The following is a 24848-nucleotide window of genomic DNA, read 5'->3' on the forward strand; positions in this document are numbered from 1 at the left end:
TCCTTATGTTCCACAAATAAGTGAAACCATATGATAATTGACTTTCTCTGCTTGACTTATTTCACTTAGCATAATCTCCTCCAGGCCCATCCATGTTGATGTAAAAGTTGGGTATTCATCTTTTCTGATGGCTGAGTAATATTCCATTGTATATATGGACCACATCTTCTTTATCCATTCATCTGTTGAAGGGCATCTCGGCTCTTTCCACAGTTTGGCTATTGCGGACATTGCTGCTATGAACATAGGGGTGCATATGGCCCTTCTTTTCACTACATCTGTGTCTTTGGGGTAAATAGTAGTGCAATTGCTGGGTCATAGGGTAGCTCTATTTTTAAATTTTTGAGGAACCTCCACACTGTTTTCCAAAGTGGCTGTACCAGCTTGCATTCCCACCAACAGTGTAAGAGGGTTCCCCTTTCTCCACAACCTCTCCAACATTTGTTGTTTCTTGCCCTGTCCATTTTTGCCATTCTAACTGGTGTAAGGTGGTATCTCAATGTGGTTTTGATTTGGATTTCCCTGATGGCTAATGATGATGAACATTTTTTCATGTGTCTGTTAGCCATTTGTATGTCTTCTTCAGAGAAGTGTTTTTTCATATCTTCTGCCCATTTTGTGACTTGATTATTTGTTTTTTGGGTGTTGAGTTTGAGAAGTTCTTTATAGATCTTGGATACCAGCCCTTTATGTGTAGTGTCATTTGCAAATATCTTCTCCCATTCTGTGGGTTCCCTTTTTGTTTTGTTGACTGTTTCCTTTTCTGTGCAGAAGCTTTTTATCTTGATGAAGTCCCAAAAGTTCATTTTTGCTTTTGTTTCACTAGCTTTTGGAGATGTATCTTGAAAGAAGTTGCTGTGGCCGATGTCAAAGAGGTTACTGCCTATATTCTCCTCTAGGATTTTGATGGATTCCTGTCTCACATTGAGGTCATTCATCCACTTTGAGTTTATCTTTGTGAATGGTGTTAGAGAATGGTCGAGTTTCATTCTTCTGCATGTGGCTGTCCATTTTTCCCAGCACCATTTATTGAAGAGACTGTCTATTTTCCATTGCATGTTTTTTCCTGCTTTGTCAAAGATTATTTGACCATAGAGTTGAGGGTCCATATCTGGGTTCTTTATTCTGTTCCATTGGTCTATGTGTCTGTTTTTGTGCCAGTACCATGCTGTCTTGGTGATCACAGCTTTGTAATATAGCTTGAAATCGGGCAACGTGATACCCCCAGCTTTGTTTTTCTTTTTCAACATTTCCTTAGCAATTCGGGGTCTTTTCTGATTCCATACAAATTTTGGGATTGTTTGTTCCAGCACTTTGAAAAATGTCATTGGAATTTTGATCAGGATGGCATTGAAGGTATAGATTGCTCTGGGTAGCATAGACATTTTAACAATGTTTATTCTTCTGATCCATGAGCATGGAATATTTTTCCATCTTTTTGTGTCTTCTTCAATTTCTTTCATGAGTGTTTTGTAGTTCCTAGAGTATAGATCCTTTACCTCTTTGGTTAGGTTTATTCCAAGGTATCTTATGGTTTTTGGTGCTATTGTAAATGGAATCGTTTCTCTAATTTCTCTTCCTACAGTTGCGTTGTTAGTGTATAAGAAAGCAGCTGATTTCTGTGCATTGGTTTTGTATCCTGCCATATTACTGAATTGCTGGATGAGTTCTAGTAATTTGGGGGTGGAGTCTTTTGGGTTTTCCACATAAAGTATCATGTCATCTGTGAAAAGAGAGAGTTTGACTTCTTCTTTGCCAATTTGAATACCTTTTCTTTCTTTTTGTTGTCTGATTGCTGTTGCTAGGACTTCTAGTACTATGTTGAACAATAGTGGCGAGAGTGGGCATCCTTGACATGTTCCTGGTCTTAAGGGAAAGGCTCTCAGCTTTTCCCCATTGAGGATGATATTCGCTATGGGTTTTTCATAGATGGATTTTATGAACTTGAGGAATGTTTCCTCTATCCCTATACTCTGAAGAGTTTTAATCAGGAAAGGATGTTGTATTTTGTCAAATGCTTTTTCTGCATCAATTGAGAGAACCATATGGTTCTTCTCTCTCCTCTTATTAATGTGTTCTGTCACATTGATTGATTTGCGAATGTTGAACCACCCTTGCATCCCGGGGATAAATCCCACTTGGTCGTGGTGGATGATCCTTTTAATGTATTGTTGGATCCTATTAGCTAGGATTTTGTTGAGGATTTTGGAATCCATATTCATCAGGGATATCGGTCTGAAATTCTCCTTTTTGATGGGGTCTTTGCCTGGTTTGGGGATAATGCTGGCCTCATAGAATGAGTTTGGAAGTTTTCCTTCTGTTTCTATTTTTTGAAACAGCTTCAGTAGAATAGGTATTATTTCTTCTTGAATGTTTGGTAGAATTCCCCAGGGAATCCATCAGGCCCAGGACTCTTGTTTTTTGAGAGGTTTTTGATCACTGCTTCAATCTCGTTACTGGTTATTGGCCTATTCAGGTTGTCTATTTCTTCCTGTTTCAGTCTTGGCAGCTTATAGGTTTCCAGGAAGGCCTCCATTTCATCCAGATTGCTCAGTTTATTGGCATATAATTGTTGATAATAATTTCTAATAATAGTTTCTATTTCCTTGATGTTAGTCGTGATCTCTCCCCTTTCATTCATAATTTTATTAATTTGGGTCCTTTCTCTTTTCTTTTGGATAAGTCTGGCCAGTGGTTTATCGATCTTATTAATTCTTTTAAAGAACCAACTTCTAGTTTCGTTGATCTGATCTATTGTGTTTCTGGTTTCTAATTCATTGATTTCTGCTCTAATTTTAATTATTTCTCTTCTAATGCATGGCTTAGGCATCGTTGGTTGCTTTTTCTCTAGTTCTTTAAGGTGTAGAGTTAGTTGGTGAATTCAGGATTTTTCTATTTTTTCGAGTGAGGCTTGGATGGCTATGTATTTCCCCCTTAGGACGGCATTTGCTGTATCCCATAGGTTTTGGACCGATGTGTTTTCGTTCTCATTGATTTCCATGAATTGTTTAGGTTCTTCTTTGATTTCCTGGTTGACCCAAACATTCTTGAGCAGAGTGGTCTTTAGCTTCCAAGTGTTTGAATTTCTGCCAAATTTTTTCTTGTGATTGAGTTCCAGTTTTAAAGCATTGTGGTCTGAGAATATGCAGGGAATAATCTCAATCTTTTGGTATCAGTTGAGACCTGATTGGTCTCAGGATTGGTCTATTCTGGAGAAAGTTCCATGTGTGCTCGAGAAGAATGAGTATTCTGTTGTTTTAGGGTGGAATGTTCTGTAAATATCTATGAGGTCCATCTGGTCCAATGTAGCATTCAAAGCTCTTGTTTCCTTGTTGATTTTCTGCTTAGATGATCTGTCCCTTGCTGAGAGTGGAGTATTGAGGTCTCCTACAATTAACATATTGTTATCAATATGACTCTTTATTTTGGTTAACAGTTGGCTTATGTAGATGGCTGCTCCCATGTTGGGGGCATAGATATTTACAATTGGTAGATCTTCTTGTTGGATAGACCCTTTAAGAATGATATAGTGTCCTTCTGTGTCTCTAATTACAGACTTTAGCTTAAAATCTAATTTGTCTGATATAAGAATTGCTACCCTAGCTTTCTTTTGAGGTCCGCTGGCATGGAAGATGGATCTCCATCCCTTCACTTTCAGTCTGGATGTATCTTTAGGTTCAAAATGAGTCTCTTGTAGGCAGCATATGGATGGGTCCTGTCTTTTTATCCAATCTGCAACCCTGTGCCATTTTATGGGAGCATCTAGGCCATTCACGTTGAGAGTGATTATTGAAAGATATGAATTAATTGTCATCATGTTGCCTGTGAAGATGTTGTTTTTATAGATTGACCCTGTAAATTTCTGTTGTATATCACTCTTGGGGTCTTTCTCCTTTTATAGAACCCCCCTTAATATTTCTTGCAGGTCCGGCTTAGTGGTCACATATTCTTTCAGTTTCTGCCGGTTGTGGAAGTTCTGCATCTCTCCCTCCATTCTAAATGAAAGCCTTGCCAGATAAAGTATTCTTGGCTGCATGTTCTTCTCATTTAGTACCCTGAATATGTCTTGCCGGGCCTTTCTGGCTTGCCAGGCCTCTGTGGATAGGTCTGACGTTATTCTGATGTTCCTCCCTCTGTACGTAAGGAATCTCTTCCCCCTAACTGCCCTTAAGATGGTTTCCTTGGTTCTAAGATTTGCAAGTTTTACTATTACATGACAGGGTGTTGGCCTGTTTTCCTTGATCTTAGGAGGGGTCCTCTCTGCCTCTAGGATGCGAATGTTTGTTTCATTCCCCAGATTAGGGAAGTTCTCAGCTACAATTTGCTCAAATACATCTTCTAGTCCTCTCTCTCTCTCCACTCCCTTCGGGATTCCAATTATTCTGACATTGGAACGCTTCATGGTGTCACTTATTTCTCTGATTCTATTTTCATGGATTCTGAGTTGTTTTTCCCTGGCCTCCTCTTTTCTCTTTTTATCTATTATATTGTCTTCCAGGTTGCTTATTCGTTCTTCTGCCTCAGTTACCCTAGCTGTTAGATTATCTAGATTGAATTGGATCTCATTGATAGTATTTTTAAGTTCTGCCAATTCACCTTTCATTTCTGCCCTTAGAGACTCTATGTTGCCATTAATTGATTTCTCCATTCTAGCCATTGTCATCACAATTGCTAGCCTGAATTCCATCTCCGACATCTTGGTTATATCTGCATCCATTTGTAAATCTGCAGCATAAGTCATAATCTCTGAGTCTTTTCTATTTTGGGGGCTCCTCCTCCTAGTCATTCTGTTGATGGGTGTTTGAGGGAATGTATAGAGTCCAAATTATTGACCAGAACCCAAGCAAGATGCACCTGTTTTCTTGGGACCTTAGGGTTGCTGGCCTCTTGTTTTCCCAGCCTGTCTTCTGCGGGAGGGGCCTGCCACGCTGTTACTCAGGCAACCCTGTTTGGGAGGAGTTGCCCTGCCCCCCTGTGGTGGGGGATGGGCTCAGCGGGAATCAGTTTTGGGGGCTTTTGTTCTCTGGCGGCTTTCCCTGGCAGCTTTCCGTGTTTCTTCTGCGAGTCAGAGCAGAAGAGACCATTTCCAACCCTCTGCCTCAGAGCAGAGAGACCGCAGTCTGTTCTTCAGTGAGGTCTCCAGGCCACACCGTCTCCGTTTCTGTCCGTGCTGCTATAAACTGCAGTGGCCTGGGTTGTGTGCCCTTCCACAGCGCTCCCAGTCCTGTCTCCAGGTCAGGGCACGTCTCTGCCCTTTGTGCTTCTAAAACCACCAGCTGCTCCCAGTTCGCGCACGCTACCCGGCTGCTCCAGGTTTCCGCCCCGGGGGCTGCCCTAAAGTCTTTTCCCCACCGCTACCAGTCTGTGAATCTGTGCCCCATCCCCCGCGCACGAGGCTGTCACTCACCGGCGATGTAGGATCCCCACGGCCAGGCACCCTCCCGCTGCCGTTTATCCTCTGATATCTGCCCGCGGGATCAGGGCTCCCCACTTAGTACCTCAAAACCAACCGCCTGCGATATTCTGTTTGTAGAGATCCAGATCTTCTTACATCTCAGGCTGGTTTCATGGGTGCTCAGAGTGATCTGGTAGATATCCAGCTCAATTAGGGGGACCAGTTGAAATAGGGTCCCCTACTCCTCCGCCATCTTTCCCCCCTCTCCTTCGACATAGAATGTTTTTAAGAACATGAAGTGGTCTATACCACATTTTCCTTTAAGTAACATGTTTTATTAAGGAGGCTATTAAGTGGAAATTATCTTCATAACTTAAAAGTGTTTCTTTCTCTCTTAGAGAAAGAACACTAATGTTTCACAACAGGGTTAGAAACATACTTATAACACAGGGATATACAGCAAACAAAAGAAAGTATTTTGTTAGCACCTACCAGCTTTCCGGCCCATATGAATATACATTAAAAATATTTATATGTGTATTTATATATAAGTATGTATCTATTCTAAGTCCCCATATAATTTTTCCTAGATGTGGTTATTTAAAAGTCATCTTTTGCCTACTTCATTTCTCATTTTCAGATACACTGTTCTAAGTAAGACTACACCAATCTGATGATTCTAATTTTCTTTAGCTATCACCAAAATAATCTGTATTTAAAGAAGAAAGCTGAAAACCCATTACCCTATGCTACCTCCAGATACCCCCAGAAAATAATATTAAAGATTTTTTTAAAGAATGAAGCCACAATAGTCAACAGAAAGAGAAAGGAGACAACAGTAATAAAATTTTAGAATTTCTGCAGCAGATAAAGCTATTAGATATTTTGAACCAATCCTCCTGCTGAGGAAATGTAGAAAAGCTGGATAAAGTATAAAATCATCTGATCAAAGGGAATAGAGAGCTAACAAAATAATGAAGGCATTACCAGAATGAAGATTTACAAGAGGTCAGCATCAAGACAGGGGAGCCTAACTTTGGGGGCCACTTTTGCCCTCCTGAGCATTTGCTGATCTGTAAGAAAGGCAGAGGCTGAAGTGCTTTTGAAAATCTCTTCAAAGGAAAGGAAAAAAGTTGGAGTCTAGGAGAGAGTAAAGCCCCGGTAACCCAAAGGGCTGCATCCTAGGAACAAAGGTGAATACAAAGGGAACCATGCCTCTGCCAAAGGTGTAGAGCCCAACTCTGAATCATCTGTGTAGTTTAGAAAATCTCCAACCCAGAAATTTTATTGAACTGACCTTGGATTGCTAGTAATCCTCAGTGGATGGAAGAAGCAAGGAAAAAATCTTACCTAGAAGGAGATATCTTAGACTTCCAACTTTTTTTATAAACTTATTTTTATATTTTTAATAAACTTTTTATTTTGGAATAGATTTAGACTTACAGAAAAATTGTGAAGATAGTAGAGAGTTCCCATATACCCCACACATAGTCTTCCCTAGTATTAACATTTTCCATTATTATGTTGCGTTTGATGAACCAATATTGATATGTCATCATCAACTGAAACTCGTACTTTATTCAGATTTTCTTAGTTTTTTTTTTTTTTTTCTTTTAACCTAATGTCCTTTTTCTGTTCCAAGATACCGTCCAGGACACCACATTACATTTAGTCATCATGTCTCTCTCCATAGGCTCCTCTTGGCAGTCATAGTTTATCTTAGACTTTCCTTGTTTATAATGACCTTGATAGTTTTGAAGCATACCAATCAGGTATTTCGTAGAATGTCCCTCAGTTGAAATTTGTCTGTTTTTCTCATGATTAGACTGGGCTATGGGTTTTTTTGGAGGAAGACCAGAGAGGTAAAGTGCCATTTTCATCATACCGTATGAAGGAAGCATACTATCAACATGACTTCACTGTTGATATTGACCTTGATTGAAGTTACGTTTATCAGGATTCTCTAGTGTAAAGTTAATCTTTTTCCCCCTTTCTACACTATACTCTTTAGAAGGAAGTCACTTTACATAGGTCATACTTTAAAAATGGGCGTTATGCTCTACCTCCTTAAGGGCATAAAGTGTCTACATAAATTATTAGGAGTTCTTTTGCATGGGACATTTGTCTATTCTCTCCCATTTATTTATTTTTTCAATAATTTATTTGTATCAGTATAGACTCATGGGTATTTATTTTACACTTTGTGTTATAATCCAATACTACTTCATTTTATTCCTAAAATTGCTCCAAATTTGGCCATTGGAAGCCCTTTCAGTCGACTCCTGTGTCCCTTTGATATACCACCATCATTGTGGAGCTGTTGTTGTATTGTTGTATGGGGTTTTATGGGGGTTGTATGTGGGGTTTTTTGGTTTTTTTGGTTTGGTTTGAGCACTTCCTTACTTTCTGGCACTATAAGACATTCTGGGTTCATCTTGTATATGTCCTGCCCCAGTTTTACAATAAGCCATTTCTCCAAGGAGTCCTGGTTTATTTTACTGAAGAATGGTATTATAAATCAAGATCTAGGTGTTAAGTGTGTTCATTGCTACAGGAGTGTCATTGCTTCTAGGCCCTCACAGCTGATGAAGAAAGGAAATATGTGCATAGTGATCAGAATATATATACTTATACATAAATATATATATATATCCATCTCTGTTAAACAGGAGTTTATACTGATGTCTCCAACTCTACTCCTTTACCATATCGATTATTCTTGCCTCTTCTTCCCCTTGATGGTCTGTAACCTTCCACGCCAAGAGTAAGAAAACTGACTCCCACCATCCACCATCTATTTACTTAACTCCTCAATTCCTTAACTCTTCAATGTTACAGTTGTTTCAGAATTGTTAATTCATATGCCTGTTGAAGACAGTTTTTTTCAACTAGAGTACACTACTTCTATACAGTTCCTTTTGTCTTTAGTCTTACAGACTCATTTCTGAAATTATTTAGGTCAGCTTTTCCCCCCACCCCCTTCAGTGAGATTGTTTCATACATTTTTAATGCAGTTAGGTTCTTTTGTCACAGTGTGTACTGTCACATAGCATAATTAGAGGCTAACTAAAGGATTTCTTAAATTTATATGCCTTAAGATTCACTCTTCTGCTGTAAAGTTTGATGAGTTTTGAAAAATATGTAGTGGTATGCATTACAGTATTATACAAAATAGTTTCACTGACCTAACCCCCTATGCTTCACCCATTCAAAGCACATATGCACCCTAAAACTCCTACAACCACGAATTTGTTTCACCTGTTTGTCTTTTAGGGAGTCATATAAATGGAATGATACAGTATGTAGCCTTTTCAGACTGGCTTCTTTTACCTAGCATTATGAACTCAAAATTCATCCATGTCTCTGGATGGTTTGATAGTTCATATCCTTTTATTGCTAATAGTATTCCATTGTATGGATGTACACCATTTGTTTATTAATTCACCTACTAAAGAACATCTTGGTTGCTCTAGGTTTTCAAAATTACTAAAAAAGCAGCTATAAACATTCAAATACAGGCTTTTATGAGGAACATATATTTTCAAATCAATTGGGTAAATATGTAGGAGTTTGATTGCTGGATTGTATAGTAAGAATATGTTTAGCTTTGTAAAAAGATGCCAAACCATCTTCCAAAGTGCCTGTACTGATGTGCACAACCACCAGTGATGAATGAGAGTTCCTGTTGCTCTTCATCCTTACCAACAATCGGTAGTGTCAGGGTTTTGTTTCGTTTTGTTTTTGTTTTTGTTTTTTAGTCATTCTAATAGGTATATAGTGGTACCACACTGATGTTTCAATTTGCATTTTCCTAATGACAAATGATGTTGAACACCTTTTCATATGCTTATTTGCTATCTGTATCTCTTCTTTGGTTAAGTGTTGTTCAGACCTTTGGCTCATTTTTAATTGAGTTGTTAGGTTTCCTTATTGTTGAGCTTCAAGTTTTCTTTATATATTTAGGATACAAGTCCTTTACCAGCAATGTATTTTGCAAATATTTTCTCACAGTTTGTGGCTTATCTTTTAATTTTGTTTATAGTGTCTTTACCAGAAGTTTTTCGTTTTAATGAAATCCAATGTATCATTTTTTTTCTCTCATGGATCATGCTCTTGTGTTGTATCTAAAATCTCATTATCAAGACTAAGGTTAGGGGCGCCTGGGTAGCTCAGGTGGTTAAGCATCCCACTTTTGATTTTGGCTCAGGTGGCAATCTCAGCGTCATGAGTTCAAGTGAAGAGATAGGCTCCACCCTGAGCATAGAGCCTGCTTAAGATTCTCTCTCTCCTTTTCCTTTGCCCCTCCCCTCCACTCATACACTCTCTCTCCTCTCTCTCAAAAAAAAAAAAAAAAGAAAGAAAGAAAGACTAAGGTCATGTAGATTTACCCCTATATTTTCTTCTAAAAGATTGACATGCATTTTACACTAATGTGTAAGATGCATTTTTAATTAATTTATGGGTAGGGTGCAATGTCTGTGTCTATCCATTTTTGGTTTGTTTGTTTTCTGTGGGTTTGGGGTTTTTTTGTTTGTATGGTTTGGTTTGTTTGTTTGTTTTTGCTTATGGCACCTTTGTTGAAAAGACAATCCTTTCGCCACCAAATTGCCTTTGCATCTTCCTCAAAAATCAATTGACTGTATTTGTGTGGGCCTACTTCTTTATTCTTTTCCATTGATTTTTGCGTATATTTTCCCACCAATACCCGACTGTCTTTCTTACTGTAGTACAACCCTTAAAATATACTGTGTGACATAGAGTAAGAAAAAAATAACCACTTAGACAAGGAGATAATACAACATGAATAAGAAAACAGAAAAAACAAGACAATGGAAGCAACCCCGAGAGCTGCAGAATTTGGAATTATCAGACTATTCTTACTATATTCAATGAGATATAAGACAATATTAAAAATTTTAGCACAGAAGCATAAACTATTTTATTTTTATTTTTTATTTTTTTAAAGGTTTTATTTATTTATTTGACAGACACAGCGAGAGAGGGAACACTAGCAGGGGGAGTAAGAGAGGGAGACACAGGCCTCCCGCTGAGCAGGGATCCCGATGCGGGGCTCTATCCCAGGAACCTGGGATCATGACCTGAGCCGAAGGCAGACTCTCAACAACTGAGCCACCCAGGCGCCCCGAAGTATAAACTATTTTAAAAAGAGGGGTGAAGAAGACTTGAAAAAGAACAAAATAGAAATCTCAGAACTGAAAAAAAAATAGAATAACTGAAATTAAGAACAATAAATTAGATCCAGATGATGGGAAAATAGTGAAGTAAAAGATAAGTTAATATGATGAAACAGAAGGGATGGAAAATGTTGGGAAAACATGAGTAAATGGGATACACAGAATAGAATGAGATGACCTAAAGCTTAGAAACTGGAATCACAGAATAAAGGGGAAAGAGAATAGGGTGTTGCAATATTTGAAGAAATGAAGGCAAGACTTTTCCAAAACAAAGCCATAGATTCAATCCACAGATTCAAGAGTTAAACAAATCCAGGGAGATAAAAATAACATAACATGCACAGACTGACACATCATCATGAAACTACAGAAAATAAAGACAAAATGAAATGCTTTATAAAGTAGCCAGAGAACAAATGTTGGATTATTTTCAAATGAGCAACAATTAGACTGATACCTGATTTCAATAGGAACAATGGAAACCAGAACACATTGGAATGTTATCTTCAAAGTGCTGAAAGAAAACAAACGAACAACTTAAAATTCTATAGGTAGGAAAAATATCTTTCAAAAATGAAGGTGAAATAAAACCATTTTAGCAAACAAAAATTGAGATAAATCATTAGCATAATTACAATAAAAGAAACATTCAAATGAGGTTTTTGAGCAAAACAGAAAAAATTTTTTTGAGATGGAGGAAGGAGTTAAAAGAATGAAAATAATAAATATTTTGTAAATCCAAAGGAATACTAACTTTAGAAACAGTAATGATAATGTAGGGGGAAATGGTGAGTGGCCTGCTCATGAGTATGAGGTACTTTCTTGGAGTGACTGGGGTTAATTATATCCCAACAAATCTGCTATATAAAAAAAATAATTAAGTTATAAATAAATGAATGCAACTTACAAAAGAAAAATTTTAAATAGGCTGATAATTATTAAAGAAATAGAATCCAGGGGCGCCTGGGTGGCTCAGTCAGTTAAGCGGCTGCCTTCGGCTCAGGTCATGATCCCAGGGTCCTGGGATCGAGCCCCGCATCGGGCTCCCTGCTCGGCAGGGAGCCTGCTTCTCCCTCTCCCACTGCCTGCCTCTCTGCCTGCTTGTTCTCTCTCTCTATCTCTCTGTCAAATAAATAAATAAAATCTTTAAAAAAAAAAAGAAAGAAAGAAATAGAATCCAGGAAGTTTACATCATCAAGATGGAGACATAGGTCATTCCCAACTTCAATAATCCTCAAAGAAGACCAGCTAGCAACTATCCATAGACAAGATACCATGGTGAAAATCTCAGAACCCAGGAGTAAGACCATAGCATCCCCTTGGACCACAGAGATGGAGAAGAACCTCATTAGAAGAGTAAGGGAAGTGGTCTCCCCTTGACTACATTGCTACTCCCCCAGGCAGAAACAGTGCTGCACTGAGAGGGCTTATGGTTTTTCTGTTGAGAAAAGAGAGTCCAAAGTGGGCATCTAGTAACCCCAGCATTCTAGGCTGCTTCCCAGGAGGCCTATTCAGGTCTCACCTCACAGGAAATCACTGGGAAAATGTGCTCAATTCAACCAGTGGGGATCAAAAAGAGATGGATAAGGGGATAGGTGCCCCCAGCACTCAGATCTGGATCTTGGAGGGCCACATTCCTGCTTGCAGCTGTACCTGAGCAGAGATCTTAGTCACTGGCTCTGACCATCTGCATAGCCAAGCTCATGGCCCCATCTGGCCAGGTAACTCGTAGCAGTTCTGCATGATTTGGGTCTCCAGCCAATAGGCAGGACTAGTCATGGAGCATGTTCTATGGTCCCACCCATGCAGGAAAGCAAATTCCCAGCCCTGCCCAATTGCTGTGCATAGCTGCCCGTCCCATCTGATCAAAAAGCATGGACAGAGAACCCAGACAGCTACAGAGTCCATTCTATAGCCCCTGTCAGGCAATGAACCAAACCAGAATCCCTGCACAATGGCTGAGCATAGACCTCTGGCCACACATAACCAGGGAGCCTGAACAGTGACCCTAGGTAGCCTTGGATCCCAGCTTATAGCATTGCCCAGCAGGGGATCCCAACCTATGGACCCACCTGAATCTGAACCCAGCCCCAGGCCTTGCCCAGACAAGGAGCCCAGCCAGTGACCTTGACCAATCAGAGGTTAGCATATGGTCCCACCTGACCAGAACTAAAATGTAAAACCTAAAACCATAAAGGGGTGCCTAGGTGGCTCAGTCAGTTAAGCATCCAACTCTTGATTTTGGCTCATGTCATGATCTCAGGGTTGTGAAATCGAACCCTGCATCCGGCTCCACATTGGGAATGGAGACTACGTAAGATTCTCTCTCTCTCCCTCTCCCTCTGTCCCCTGCCTGCCTCGTTTTCTCTCTCTCTCTAAAAAACAAAACAAAAAGACCTAAAAACATAAAACTCTTAGAAGAAAACAGAGGGGAAGCTCCTTGACATTGGTCTTTGCAATGATTTTTTTAGATATGATCTGAGCACAGTCAACAGAAACAAGTAGAAACAAACTAAAATGTTTCTGCGCAACAAAAGAAATGATCAACAAAATGAAGAAGAAACCTATGGAATGGGAGACACTATTTCCAAATCATCTTTCTGATAAGGAATTAATATCCAAATTGTATAAGGAATTGCTACAGCTCAATAACAGAAAAACAAAATTCTCTGATTAAAGACATAGTATGGCTGAATGGATTTTTAAAAATCCAGTGATATGCTGCCTATAAGAGACTCATTTTATCTTTAAAGACACACGTAGAGGGGTGCGTGGGTGGCTCAGTTGTTAAGCGTCTGCCTTTGGCTCAGGTCACAATCCCAGGGTCCTGGGATTGAGACCCGCATCGGGCTCCCTGCTCGTGTTCCCTCTCTCACTGTGTCTCTCTCTGTCAAATAAATAAATAAAATCTTTAAAAAATAAAAATAAAAAAATAAAAACACACATTGACTGAGAATGAAGGGATGGAAGAAGGTATTTCAAGTAAATGGTAACAAAAAAGAAGGGGAGGGATAGCTTTACTTCTATCAGGAAAAATAGACTTTAGAGAGGCCTGGGTGGCTCAGTTGGTTAAGCGTCTGCCTTTGGCTCAGGTCATGATCCCAGGGTACTGGGATCAAGTCCCACATCAGGCTCCCTGCTCAGCGGGGAGTCTGCTTCTCCCTCTCTGCCTGCCGCTCCCCCTGCTTTGTGCTCTCTCTCTCTCACAAATAAATTAATAAAATCTTTAAAAAAAAAAAAAAAAGGAAAAATGGACTTTAGACTAAAAACAGTGAAAAGAGACAAAGAAGGTCATTATAAGGGGTCAATCCATCAAGAAAATATAACAATTGTAAATATTTATGCATATAGAATATAAATATAGAAAAAACTAAATATAAACATAAATATAGAAAGCAAAACTAACAGAACTAGAAAGTAAAATAAAAACAAATACAATAATAGCTGGGGATTTTAATGCCCCACTCTCAATAATGGATAGATTATATAGACAGAGAATAAGTAAGGAATAGTGGATTTGCACACACTTTACACCAAATGGATCGAACAGACAGATACAGAAATTTTATCCTACAAAACTAGAATACACATTCTTCTCAAGCACATATGGACCTTATAGAATAGACTGTATGTTAGGTCACAGAACAAGTATTAGGAAATCAAAGATTGAACTCATACTAACTATCTTCTCTGACCACAATGGTATAAAACTAGAAATCAATAAGAGTAAGAAAACTAGAAATTCACAATTGTATAGAAATTAAACAACACTTTCCTAAACAACCAATGGATCTAAGAATAAATTAAAGAGGAAATAAAGATTATCTAGAAATAAACAAAAATAGAAATACAACACATCAAAACTTATGGGATGCAGCAAAAGCAGTTCTAAAAGGAAAGGTCATAGCAATAAATGCCTACCTTAAGAAGAAGAAAGGTCTCAAATAAACAATATAACTCTATGCCTCAAGGAACTAGAAAAGAAGAACAAACTAAGCCAAAAGTTAGCAGATGGAAGAAAATATAAAGATTAAAGCATAAATAAATAGAGAATAGGAAAACAATAGAAGGGATTAATGACATTAAGATTTGGGTTCTTTGAAAAAATAAACAAAACTGACAAACCAAACTTGACTAACCAAGGGGAAAAAGGATCCAAATCAACAAAATTATAAATAAAAAAATCACAACTGATACCACAGAAATATAAATGACCGTAAAATACTACTATGAACAACTATATGCCAACAAACTGGACAACCTAGAAGAAATAGATGAAGTCTTAGAAACATGCAACATACCAAGACTGAATCAGGAAGAAATAGAAAATCTCAACAGACACTAGTAAGGAGACTGAACCAGTAATCAAAATCTCTCAACCAAAAAAAAAAAAAAAAAAAAGCCCAGGACGAGATGGGTTCACTGGTGAATTTTACCAAACACTTAAAGAGGAATTTACACCAATCCTTCTCAAACTCTTCCAAAAATTAAAAGGATCATTCACCATGATTAAGTGAGATTTATCCCTGAGATACAGGGATGGTTCAACATAGGCAAATTAATAAATGTGATATATCACATTAATAGAATTTAAGAAAAAAATCATGATTGCATCAATAGACACAGAAAAATCATTTGATAAAATTCAACATTTGTTAAATGATAAAAACTCTTAAATTAGGTATAGAAGGAATGTGCCTCAACATATTAAAGACCATATATGACAAGTCCAAAACTAACATCATACTCAATGGTAAAATATTGAAAGTTTTTCCTCTAAAATCAGGAATAAGACAAGGGTGCCCACTCTCACTACTCTTATTCAAGTCCTAGCTAGAGTAATCAAGAAAAAGGAAATAAATAAAAGATATCAGAAATGGAAAGGAAGAACTAAAATTGTCTCTATTAGCAGATGACATGAATTAATATATATAAAAATCTTGAAAACTCCACCAAAAAAATTGTTAGATCTATGCAACAAATTCAGTAAAGTTGCAAGATATAAAATTAACGTACAAAAAGCAGTAAAATTTTTATACACTAGCAACTAATTATCTGAAGAAGAAACGTTTTAAAATGATCTTATTTAAAATAGTATCAAAAATAATAAAATAATTAGGCAAAATTTAACCAAGGAGTTGAAAGATCTCTACGCTGAAAACTACAAAATGTTGAGGAAGGAAATCAAAGATGACACAAATAAATGAAAAACTATCCCATATCCATGGACTGGAAAAACTAATATTGTTAAAATGTCCATACTACCCAAAGCCATCTCTAGATTCAGTGCAATTACTATCAGGATTCCAATGGTAGTTTTTACAGAAGTAGAAGAAATAATCCTAAAATTTATATGGAACCACAAAAGGCCCCAAATAGCCAAAGCAATCCTAAGAAAGAAGAACAAAGAGGAAAGCATCACTCTTCCTGATTTTAAGCTATATTATAAAGCTTTAGTGATCAAAACTATGGTACACATAGGGGTACCATAGATCAATAGAACAGAATTGAGAGCTCATAAATAAACCCATACATTCACAATCAACTAATATTTGAGAAGGAAACAAGAATACTCAATAGAGAAAAGACAGTCTCTTCAATAAATGGTGCTGGGAAAATTGGATGTTCACATGCAAAAGAATGAAACCAGCTCTTTATCTTACACCACTTACAAAAGTTAACTTGAAATAGATTGAAGACTTACAGGTAAGACCTGAAATTATAAAATTACAAAAGAAAGCAGGGAAAAAATCTCCTTGACATGGGTATTGGCACTGATTTTTAGATATAACACCTAAAACACAAGCAACAAAATAAAAAACTAAAAAGTGGGATTATATCAAACTAAAATGCTTTTGCACAGCAAAGGAAATGATCAACAAAAATGAAAAGTCAGCCTATGGAATAGGAGAAAGTATTTGTAAATCTAACATCTAATAAGGGATTAATATGTGAAATATATAAAGAACTCATACAACTCAACAGCAAAAAAAGATAATCCAATTTAAAAATGGGCAAAAGACTTGAATAGATATTTTTCCAAAGAAGACATACAAATGCCAACAGGTACATGAAAATATGTTCAGTATCACTAATCATGAAATCAAATCAAAATGCAAATCTGATCACCATGAGCTATCACTTCATGTCTGTTGGAATCACTATGATCAAAAAGACAAGAAATAACAAATACTGGTGAGGAGATTGAGAAAAGGGAACCCTTGTGCACTTTTGGTGGGATTGTAAATTGGAACAGCCATTATGGAAAACAATATGGAGAGTCCTCAAAACAATAAAAATAGGACTACCATATGAACCAGCAATTCCACTTCTGGGCATATATATGAAGGAAAAGAAATCACTATGTCAAGAGATATCTGCACCTCCATGTTCAATGCCACATTATTCACAATGTGATATAATGTGATAGATATACATACACTATAAATACACATACAGTAGAGTATTATTCAACCATAAAATATAAGGAAATCCTGACATTTGTGACAACATGGATGGACCATGAGGGCATAATGCTAAGTGAAATAAGACAGAAAAAAAAATACTGTATTGTCTCACTTATATGTGGAATCTAAAAAACGAAAGTCATAGAAAAAGTAGAAATAGGCCAGTGGGGAAGGCAGAAGGTGGTGAGAAATTGGCAATCAAAGAGTAAAAACTTCCAGTTACAAGATGAATAAATTCTAGGGGCATAATGTACAGCATGATGACAACAGTTAACAATACTGTAGTATGTACATGAAAGTTACTAAGAAAGTAAATCTTGAAATCTTTTTACCACACACACACACACAAACACAAACAAAATGGTAACTAGGTGAAGTGGTGGATGTGTTAGTTAACCTTATTGTGGTAATCACTTCTCAATATTATACGAATATCAAATCGTCACATTGTATACCTTAAACTTATTGTATAACTTAAACATTACTATATGTCAATTGTGTCTCCATAAAGCTTGGAGTTAAAAAAAAAGAAAATAAAATACGTTAAAAAAATAAAATAAAATGAGGGTGGCTCAGCCAGTTAAGCGTCTGCCATTGGCTCAGGTCATGATCCCAGGGTCCTGGGATGGAGTCTGCATCAGGTTCCCGGCTCAGCGGGGAATCTGCGTCTCCCTCTAAACCTCCCCCTGCTTGTGCTACTCTCTGCCTGTCTCTCTCAAATAAATAAATAAATAAATAAATAAATAAATAAATAAAATGAATCCAAAATTTAAAATCCTATCACAAAGAAAATTCTAAGCGTTACTGGTGAAATGTAAGGCTTATTACTAATATGACATAAAACTATTCATAGACTAGAGAATTAACACTCTTCAACTCCTTTTATGAGAATGATCTACTAGTATATTATAGCAATATTGTAGGCAATTTTACTCATGAACATAGATGTTTAAGGGACTAAAAAAGCAAATTGAATCCAGCAATATATATAGAACACTAACATTATAACCAACATAGTCTTATTCTAAGAAGGTAGGGTTGGTTTAGCATTAGAAAAATAAATGTACTTTACCCATTAAGAGATAAAGAGGAAAAATCTATGATAATTTCAAAAGATATACAAATCAAGTAATAATATTCAATAGCCATTCATTATTAAAAAAAAAAAATCTTGGGCGCCTGGGTGGCTCAGTTGGTTAAGCGACTGCCTTCGGCTCAGGTCATGATCCTGGAGTCCCGGGATCGAGTCCCACATCGGGCTCCCTGCTCGGCAGGGAGCCTGCTTCTCCCTCTGACCCTCCCCCCTCTCATGCTCTCTGTCTCTCATTCTCTCTCTCAAATAAATAAATAAAATCTTTAAAAAAAAAAAAAAATCTTCACAATCTAGGAAGAAGGAAATTTCCTTATTCCATAATAGGTTATCTAAACACTTGCCTATTACAAACATCTTTCTGAATGATAAAATGGAAGTTTTCTTTTTGGAACCAGAAAAACAGACATACCTGCCATCACCATCTTATTCAACACTTTATTAGAGGTCCAACCAGTGCAGAAAAGCAAGGAAAAGGAAGAAAATGTATAAGAATGAATACGAAAAGAAGAAAAAACTTATTATTTATAGATGACAAAAGTATATATAGGAAATTGCAAAGAATAAATGCATAAATCATTATAATTAATTTATTTCTCAAGATCACTGCACAGAGGATCAATATACAAAAATCAATCATGTTTTTATATCCTGGCAATAATCAATTGGAAAATAAAATTTAATACTTCTTACAATAAAATAAGAATATCAAATACTTAGAAAAAAATCAAATATATGTAAGACAAAATTAAAGAAACCTAAATAAATAAATGGACAAATCATGTTCATGAATTAGAAAATTCAGTATGGTAAAGATGTCAGTTTCCCCAAATTGATGTATCTGTAGTCCAATGTAATTTCTTCTTTTTTCAAGTTTTTATTTAAATTCCAATTAATGTACAGTGTAACATTAGTTTCAGGTGTGCAGTATAGCGATTCAGCACTTCCATACAACACCCAGTGCTCATCACAAGTGCACTCCTTAATCCCCACCACCTATTTACAAATCCTAGCAAACTTTTTTGTGGAACTTGACAATATGACCCTGAAATGTATATAAAAATTCAAGGGGCGCCTGGGTGGCTCAGTCGTTAAGCGTCTGCCTTCGGCTCAGGTCATGATCCCAGGGTCCTGGGATCGAGCCCCACATCCGGCTCTCTGCTTGGCAGGAGGCCTGCTTCTCCCTCTCCCTCTGCCTGCTGCTCTCCCTGCTTGTGCTCTTTTGCGTGCTCTCTCACTCAGGCTCTCTCTCTCAAATAAATAAATAAAATAAAATAATAAAAAATAAAAACCAAAAAAGTTATCTGCATGTAATGGCCAGAAAGAAAGCTATTTACAAAGCAGTGCATTTCTATGAGAATGGAGAGAGCTTTGCTGTCTCTGGAGACTAACATGTAGTGAAAAACTACATACTTCCAGGGATAGCAATTAAGCTCTTTCAATGGATGTTCCTTGAGCATGTCATTTTGGAAAACATTTGACCCTAACTGTCAGCCTTCTGCATTTGGCAAGACTTCCCCTGGCTCTCTATGTCACTGTAACAGGTGAATAACTAAGAAAAAAGCATTTCTTCTGCCTGTGGACACTTGTTTATAATGGCATTCAGGGTCCTGGAGCTAGGCTGACAGATGCTCCTCCAGAAGGTTAATGAGATAAAGGTTCCTCCAGCTGGCCCTTAAGCAGAGATTATACCTGAGGGGAAGATAAGCAGATTATTCCAGAAACAGACACTGCTTCATGTTCTTCATAAATTAGCACCCTTATAGAGGTAAACCAAGAAGGTTATTCTCACTCGGCTGGCATCAATATTTAATTATTTTTCATATTTCTGTCATTTTATTTTTTTAAATGAGATTTGGAACTGTTCTGTGATTGTTATCAGAATTACCAATGCACAAAAGCCAGAATGTATTTGGAAACTAGAAGGGCTATTTTTGTTTTTTGGATTTTTCTCCAAGTTCAAGGAATCAAAGGTAAGTTATTTAAATATTTGTTTATTTTTAAAATTTGCTTATCTATAAAATCTATTTGCAGAAGTGTACATTCAAAATGAACAAGGTCACCACTGTGTCTCAGAGGGATAGTATATGGTAGGCCCTGAATTATATTGATTAATTGATTGAATGATTGTCAGAAATGATTTTCACTTGATTGAATATTTATTCGCTACATAATTTTAAGTGCAATTTATGTTAACAAAATAGAGATGAATGCATCCTTTTTGCTTTTATAAAACATCGAATACAAATTCATATTACTAATATCAATAACAATAGTGATCCATGAAACCATTCCATTTCTCTCTCAAAATTGACAAAATCTAAAAATTGAAGCTAATATTTTTTGAAGCTAGTGTTTTAAGCTATTTATGATCAGACAAAAAATATATTTCTTACTTTCTCATAGTTAAATCATGAGTTGCTTTTCCTTAAAAAATAGCAAGTGGGCTTTGTCTTCAGAGTTCATGATGACAAACTCAAAAGTTGTATGATAAAAGAATGAGGCAGTGAATTTTCTTATGGCAAATCTTCAAATAAAATTAAAGCAAGCAACTAATTAGGCATATTTAAGAAAAATAATCTTATTTTTTTAAAACCTGTTGAAGAAAGCTTTACTATTTTTGTTTGTTTGTTTGTTTGTTTAAGAATAAACCCAGTCATTATAACATATTCAGGCTTTTTAAGACATTTGAAACCAATAATGTTTGGTTCTTCCATAAGGATGACATAGCTTCAGACAATTAATATTTTAATTGAAGTATTGGTTTGAAAATGTCCAGAGTAAGTAAAACAAAGAGTTGTTGCATTTTTAAGTCCCAAAATAACTGATGCCGCCGTTATTAACTTTTTAGTGGTTGCATTTAGAGGGAGAAAAAAACATCTAGAAAAGATTATGTAAAAATTCCTTTTATGTTTTTCAACATATTCGTGATAGTGGGTGAAGCAAAAGTTTACTTACCTTTACGTTTATAAAAACATTTTAATTAGAAACAAATCATGGGATTCCCGTGTATTTTGAGCTTACTCTGCTGGAGCAAACATACTATTTCATATACTTGACCAGGCAAATCAGCTTTGGGTTTGTTGTTGTTGTTGTTTAAATAATTGTGTTAACTTATTTAAATATTTTTGCTATTTTCATACATTATATATCAACCTTTACAATTACAAATAGAATAATCACTTACAGAAAGTTAAATTAAACAACCTCACCAAAAACTATAATTTGTTATATGCCAATTTCGACAAACCAAGTAGGATTGACTGCGTAATAAAACATCCTAATATTTTACTTGTCAAGGAATTTTTATTCTGTAAGAATCTCAGATCTGCGAAACTCTGTTAATCTCCAATTACTGAGGTCTACATTAATTAGAGTTTATGTACTTTAGCCAGACTGCTTTCCCGTTTGTGACTAATTAACCATCATGAGTGTATTTACATAAAAAACAGTTTGGGGAGTGAGAAGAATTCAATTTAATACAACCAGCTGTTAAGTATAACAACTGAGTGTACAAATTCAAGAGTTTCTTTTTTAAAAATTATAGATTATTTAAAAGATATGAAAAAAATTACACTTCCATCCAAACACAATCTATGCTAGCACCTTCATATGTTTCCTCTGTCTTTTTTCTATGTATGCTTATTTAATTTTTACATGATTGCAGTTCTACCACACAATTTTGTATCAGGCTTTTTGCACCTCTGTTACATTAGATGAATGTTCTACATTGCATTTTGACAAGTATCATTTTTTGGCTGCATAATGTTCCTTTCAGTGGATATGTCATGATTTGCTTTCATAATACTGAACAAAAGAGAAATAGTTGTTCCTAATTATATTGTTATTATGAATAACATTGCAATAAACATCCTTATGTATAGCCTTTCTTAGTATTTAAGATTCTTAGCGTAAGTTCACTAAAGTAAAATTATTGGATCAAAGCAGCATAAACAGTTTTATAGTATTTGATTCATATTTGCCAAATTGCTTCTCAAAAGTTTTCCTATGCCTTAAGGTGACTTTTCCCAATTCAATTCCACAGTGTTTACCGGCTACCCAATACTGTGCTAGACACAGGATACTAAGAGACTCAAATATATGCCAATACTTTAAAAGTTTTCTTTTAAGCTTTGCAATTCTTAATGTAGTTTTCCCATTGATACATAAAAATGAAACGGTTTTGGTTTCAAAACATTTATTAAATAAAACCGTTTACACAGCAGGACAGTTTGATAATTTCGAAGAACAATCACTTCATTAAGATACCATATTCATAGTGGAGATGCCAGTTGCATCTGATGTGCACAGCACTGCTTTATGCTTTTACCTTTTCATTTCCCATAAATAATTTCATCTAATTGCTTATGACATTCCAATATGTGGAGAAAGAGAAGAGAAAAAATCTACCCTTGGCAAGTCCTAAAATGGAAATAATGTTTATCAGAGTATGTGCCTTTTGCATTACAGTTGGTTATATACTAAATGAAACCTTTAACTAAGTTAAAGTCACCAAGGTATGGTAATTATTTTTGTAGCTGAAAAATGTCAGAAAATTTGCATTTGAAAACACTCTACTTTTTGTTAAGCCTTTACTACTGGGATATGTTCTCCTTTCATAAAATTACCCAGGAAGGTATTTTCCCTCACTGTGGCTCCATTAACAGAAAACATGGATTCATTTTTAGACCTGAGATAGCTGCCCAATGACAGTCACATTAACTTTGCAGCTCCTGTACTTTGTTCATCTCTGCTATAGTCTCAGAACAGTGTAATTCAAAAGGTTCAAGGCAGACTTTCTGTTCAATTATATCTGAGAAGATGGCCTTATAATCGAAGCTGTGTAAATTAAAGACGCTTTGTGTTCAACTGAGCAAACTCTGGCAGCAAACCTGAAACCATTTGTTAGATGAAATACTTTAAAAATAAAAAGCAGTTTCTGCCTTGTGGCCCCTCTCTGCCTATATCGATGATCACACTTAAAGGACTATTACATGTGTGAATTCATTTGGCAGCGCTGACATGACCTGCTTTCTTGGCCACATTCTATCAGTCGTGAGTGGGCAGCCACCTTAAATATCCACTGTATTTGCATGCTAATCATCTCTGGAAATTCAGATCCTGTATACCTTTGTTACCACAGTCATGTTCACAGCAGATTTTATGCTGTTTTAAAATAATCCATCTAAGGCAACAAAGGTTTTTTGGTTTTTTTTACAATGGTCTCTAGGTTTATATTATGATAATTCAGCATGTATTTGGTAATGACCACAGTAAAAGTTCTGACATCATTGCTATATTGTGAAGTATCTGACTGCAGAGTAACTGAGGTCTCCATCCACACTGCTGCTTCTTAGTTCAGGGTATGAAAGACACTTAACGCAGTTGTGGGAGGGAATTGGTTATACCAGTCTTTGGAATACCACAAAGCAGCTTGTTGAAAGGAAGGAAAGTCTCTGACTACCATGTGAATTTTAGCCTTCCAAAGTGGACAGTTTTTAGCAACCATTGGGTCTGAGATCACTGTGTGAGAGTAAGAGACAGTATCACTGGGATTTCAACCTCACAAATCAAGAGCACCAAGTCTGATGGAACCATTTTAATAAGGAAGAAAGGTGCTCTGGACCAAGGCAATCGGCATGCCAAAGCTTACCCTATAAAGAGTTGATATGGTTGACTGGCATAGCCATGGTAATTCATATATGGAAATGCCACTGTCAAGTGTGAACTACAGCATGCATCGCTATAATTATTTACTGAGAATGTACTCTCACTGCTCTACATCTCTTCTGGCCACAGTGAATGTGGGAAGAATAAGAAGGAGCTACAGAACAGTGATAAATGCTTCTAAGCATATGGTTGTATTCAGAAGATAAATGTTCTCCCATTGACATTCAGTCATTTGAGGAAACAATGTCTTTCTATGTGCCTCTGTAAAGTCATCTTAATTCATTCCAACTTGGTTTTCTTCATTCAGCCATCTTTAGTCCCCTCACTCACTGCAACCAACATCTATTTTCATAATTGCTCCCCAAAGGGAAGGATTAAAGGAAACCACCAAAAGAAATTTTGTGGAGAAAATTCAGGACCTTGAAACTAATGAGAAGTTTCCACTTCAGAAATACTTTAACTTCATATAGAAATAACGTATGTAGGGCTAATTTGTCTGTCTTAAGGTCCCTGCTTCATTTATGAAGAAACAAAAGTTACATTTAATTAAGCCCAACTGTGAAACCCAAGGGCACTATTACCAACCCATTGTAGTCAGTTCAGACCTGATCAAAACACTTTGTAGGTAGCAATCATATTAACAATCCTTTAGCTTAAATATCTTATTTTTTTATAAAAACTCAAGCACATTTTAATTACTCTTCTTAAGATTTCAGTGGCTGGTAGACAATCTGCTCATTTCTGTTCAGGAACCCAGGGCAGAGAATACTACGTAACACTCCTAAAATCATTTGGGATGAGAAGATTAGAACCAAAACTGGTATGTGAGCTGTATCCAGCCCTATCTTACACCTGCTTAGTCTATTAATCAGTCTAATATAATATGATGAGTGAAATTAATATGGCTTTTACTATTAATTCAAAAGCCACTTTCCTCTGCTAACACCAGATGATTGCTGGTTCTGGGCCATTTCTGTTGCATGATTATCTGCATGACTGAACACAGGAGAGATCATAGGCCATATCATTCA

The 24848-nt window shown here is 36.5% G+C and overlaps 1 protein-coding gene across 1 annotated transcript in view; it reads left to right on the top strand.

Annotated features, from left to right (window-relative positions):
- The first annotated feature begins 20053 nt into the window (after window positions 1-20053).
- Window positions 20054-24848, top strand: part of IMPG1 (interphotoreceptor matrix proteoglycan 1) — a 124156-nt gene continuing 119361 nt past the window's right edge. The window contains 1 exon segment of the mRNA XM_032410137.1: window positions 20054-20120. Coding sequence (XP_032266028.1) covers window positions 20054-20120 — 67 coding nt within the window.

Source organism: Phoca vitulina, unplaced genomic scaffold (assembly GCF_004348235.1).
Source record: "Phoca vitulina isolate PV1807 unplaced genomic scaffold, GSC_HSeal_1.0 scaffold11, whole genome shotgun sequence".
Lineage (NCBI taxonomy): Eukaryota > Metazoa > Chordata > Mammalia > Carnivora > Phocidae > Phoca > Phoca vitulina.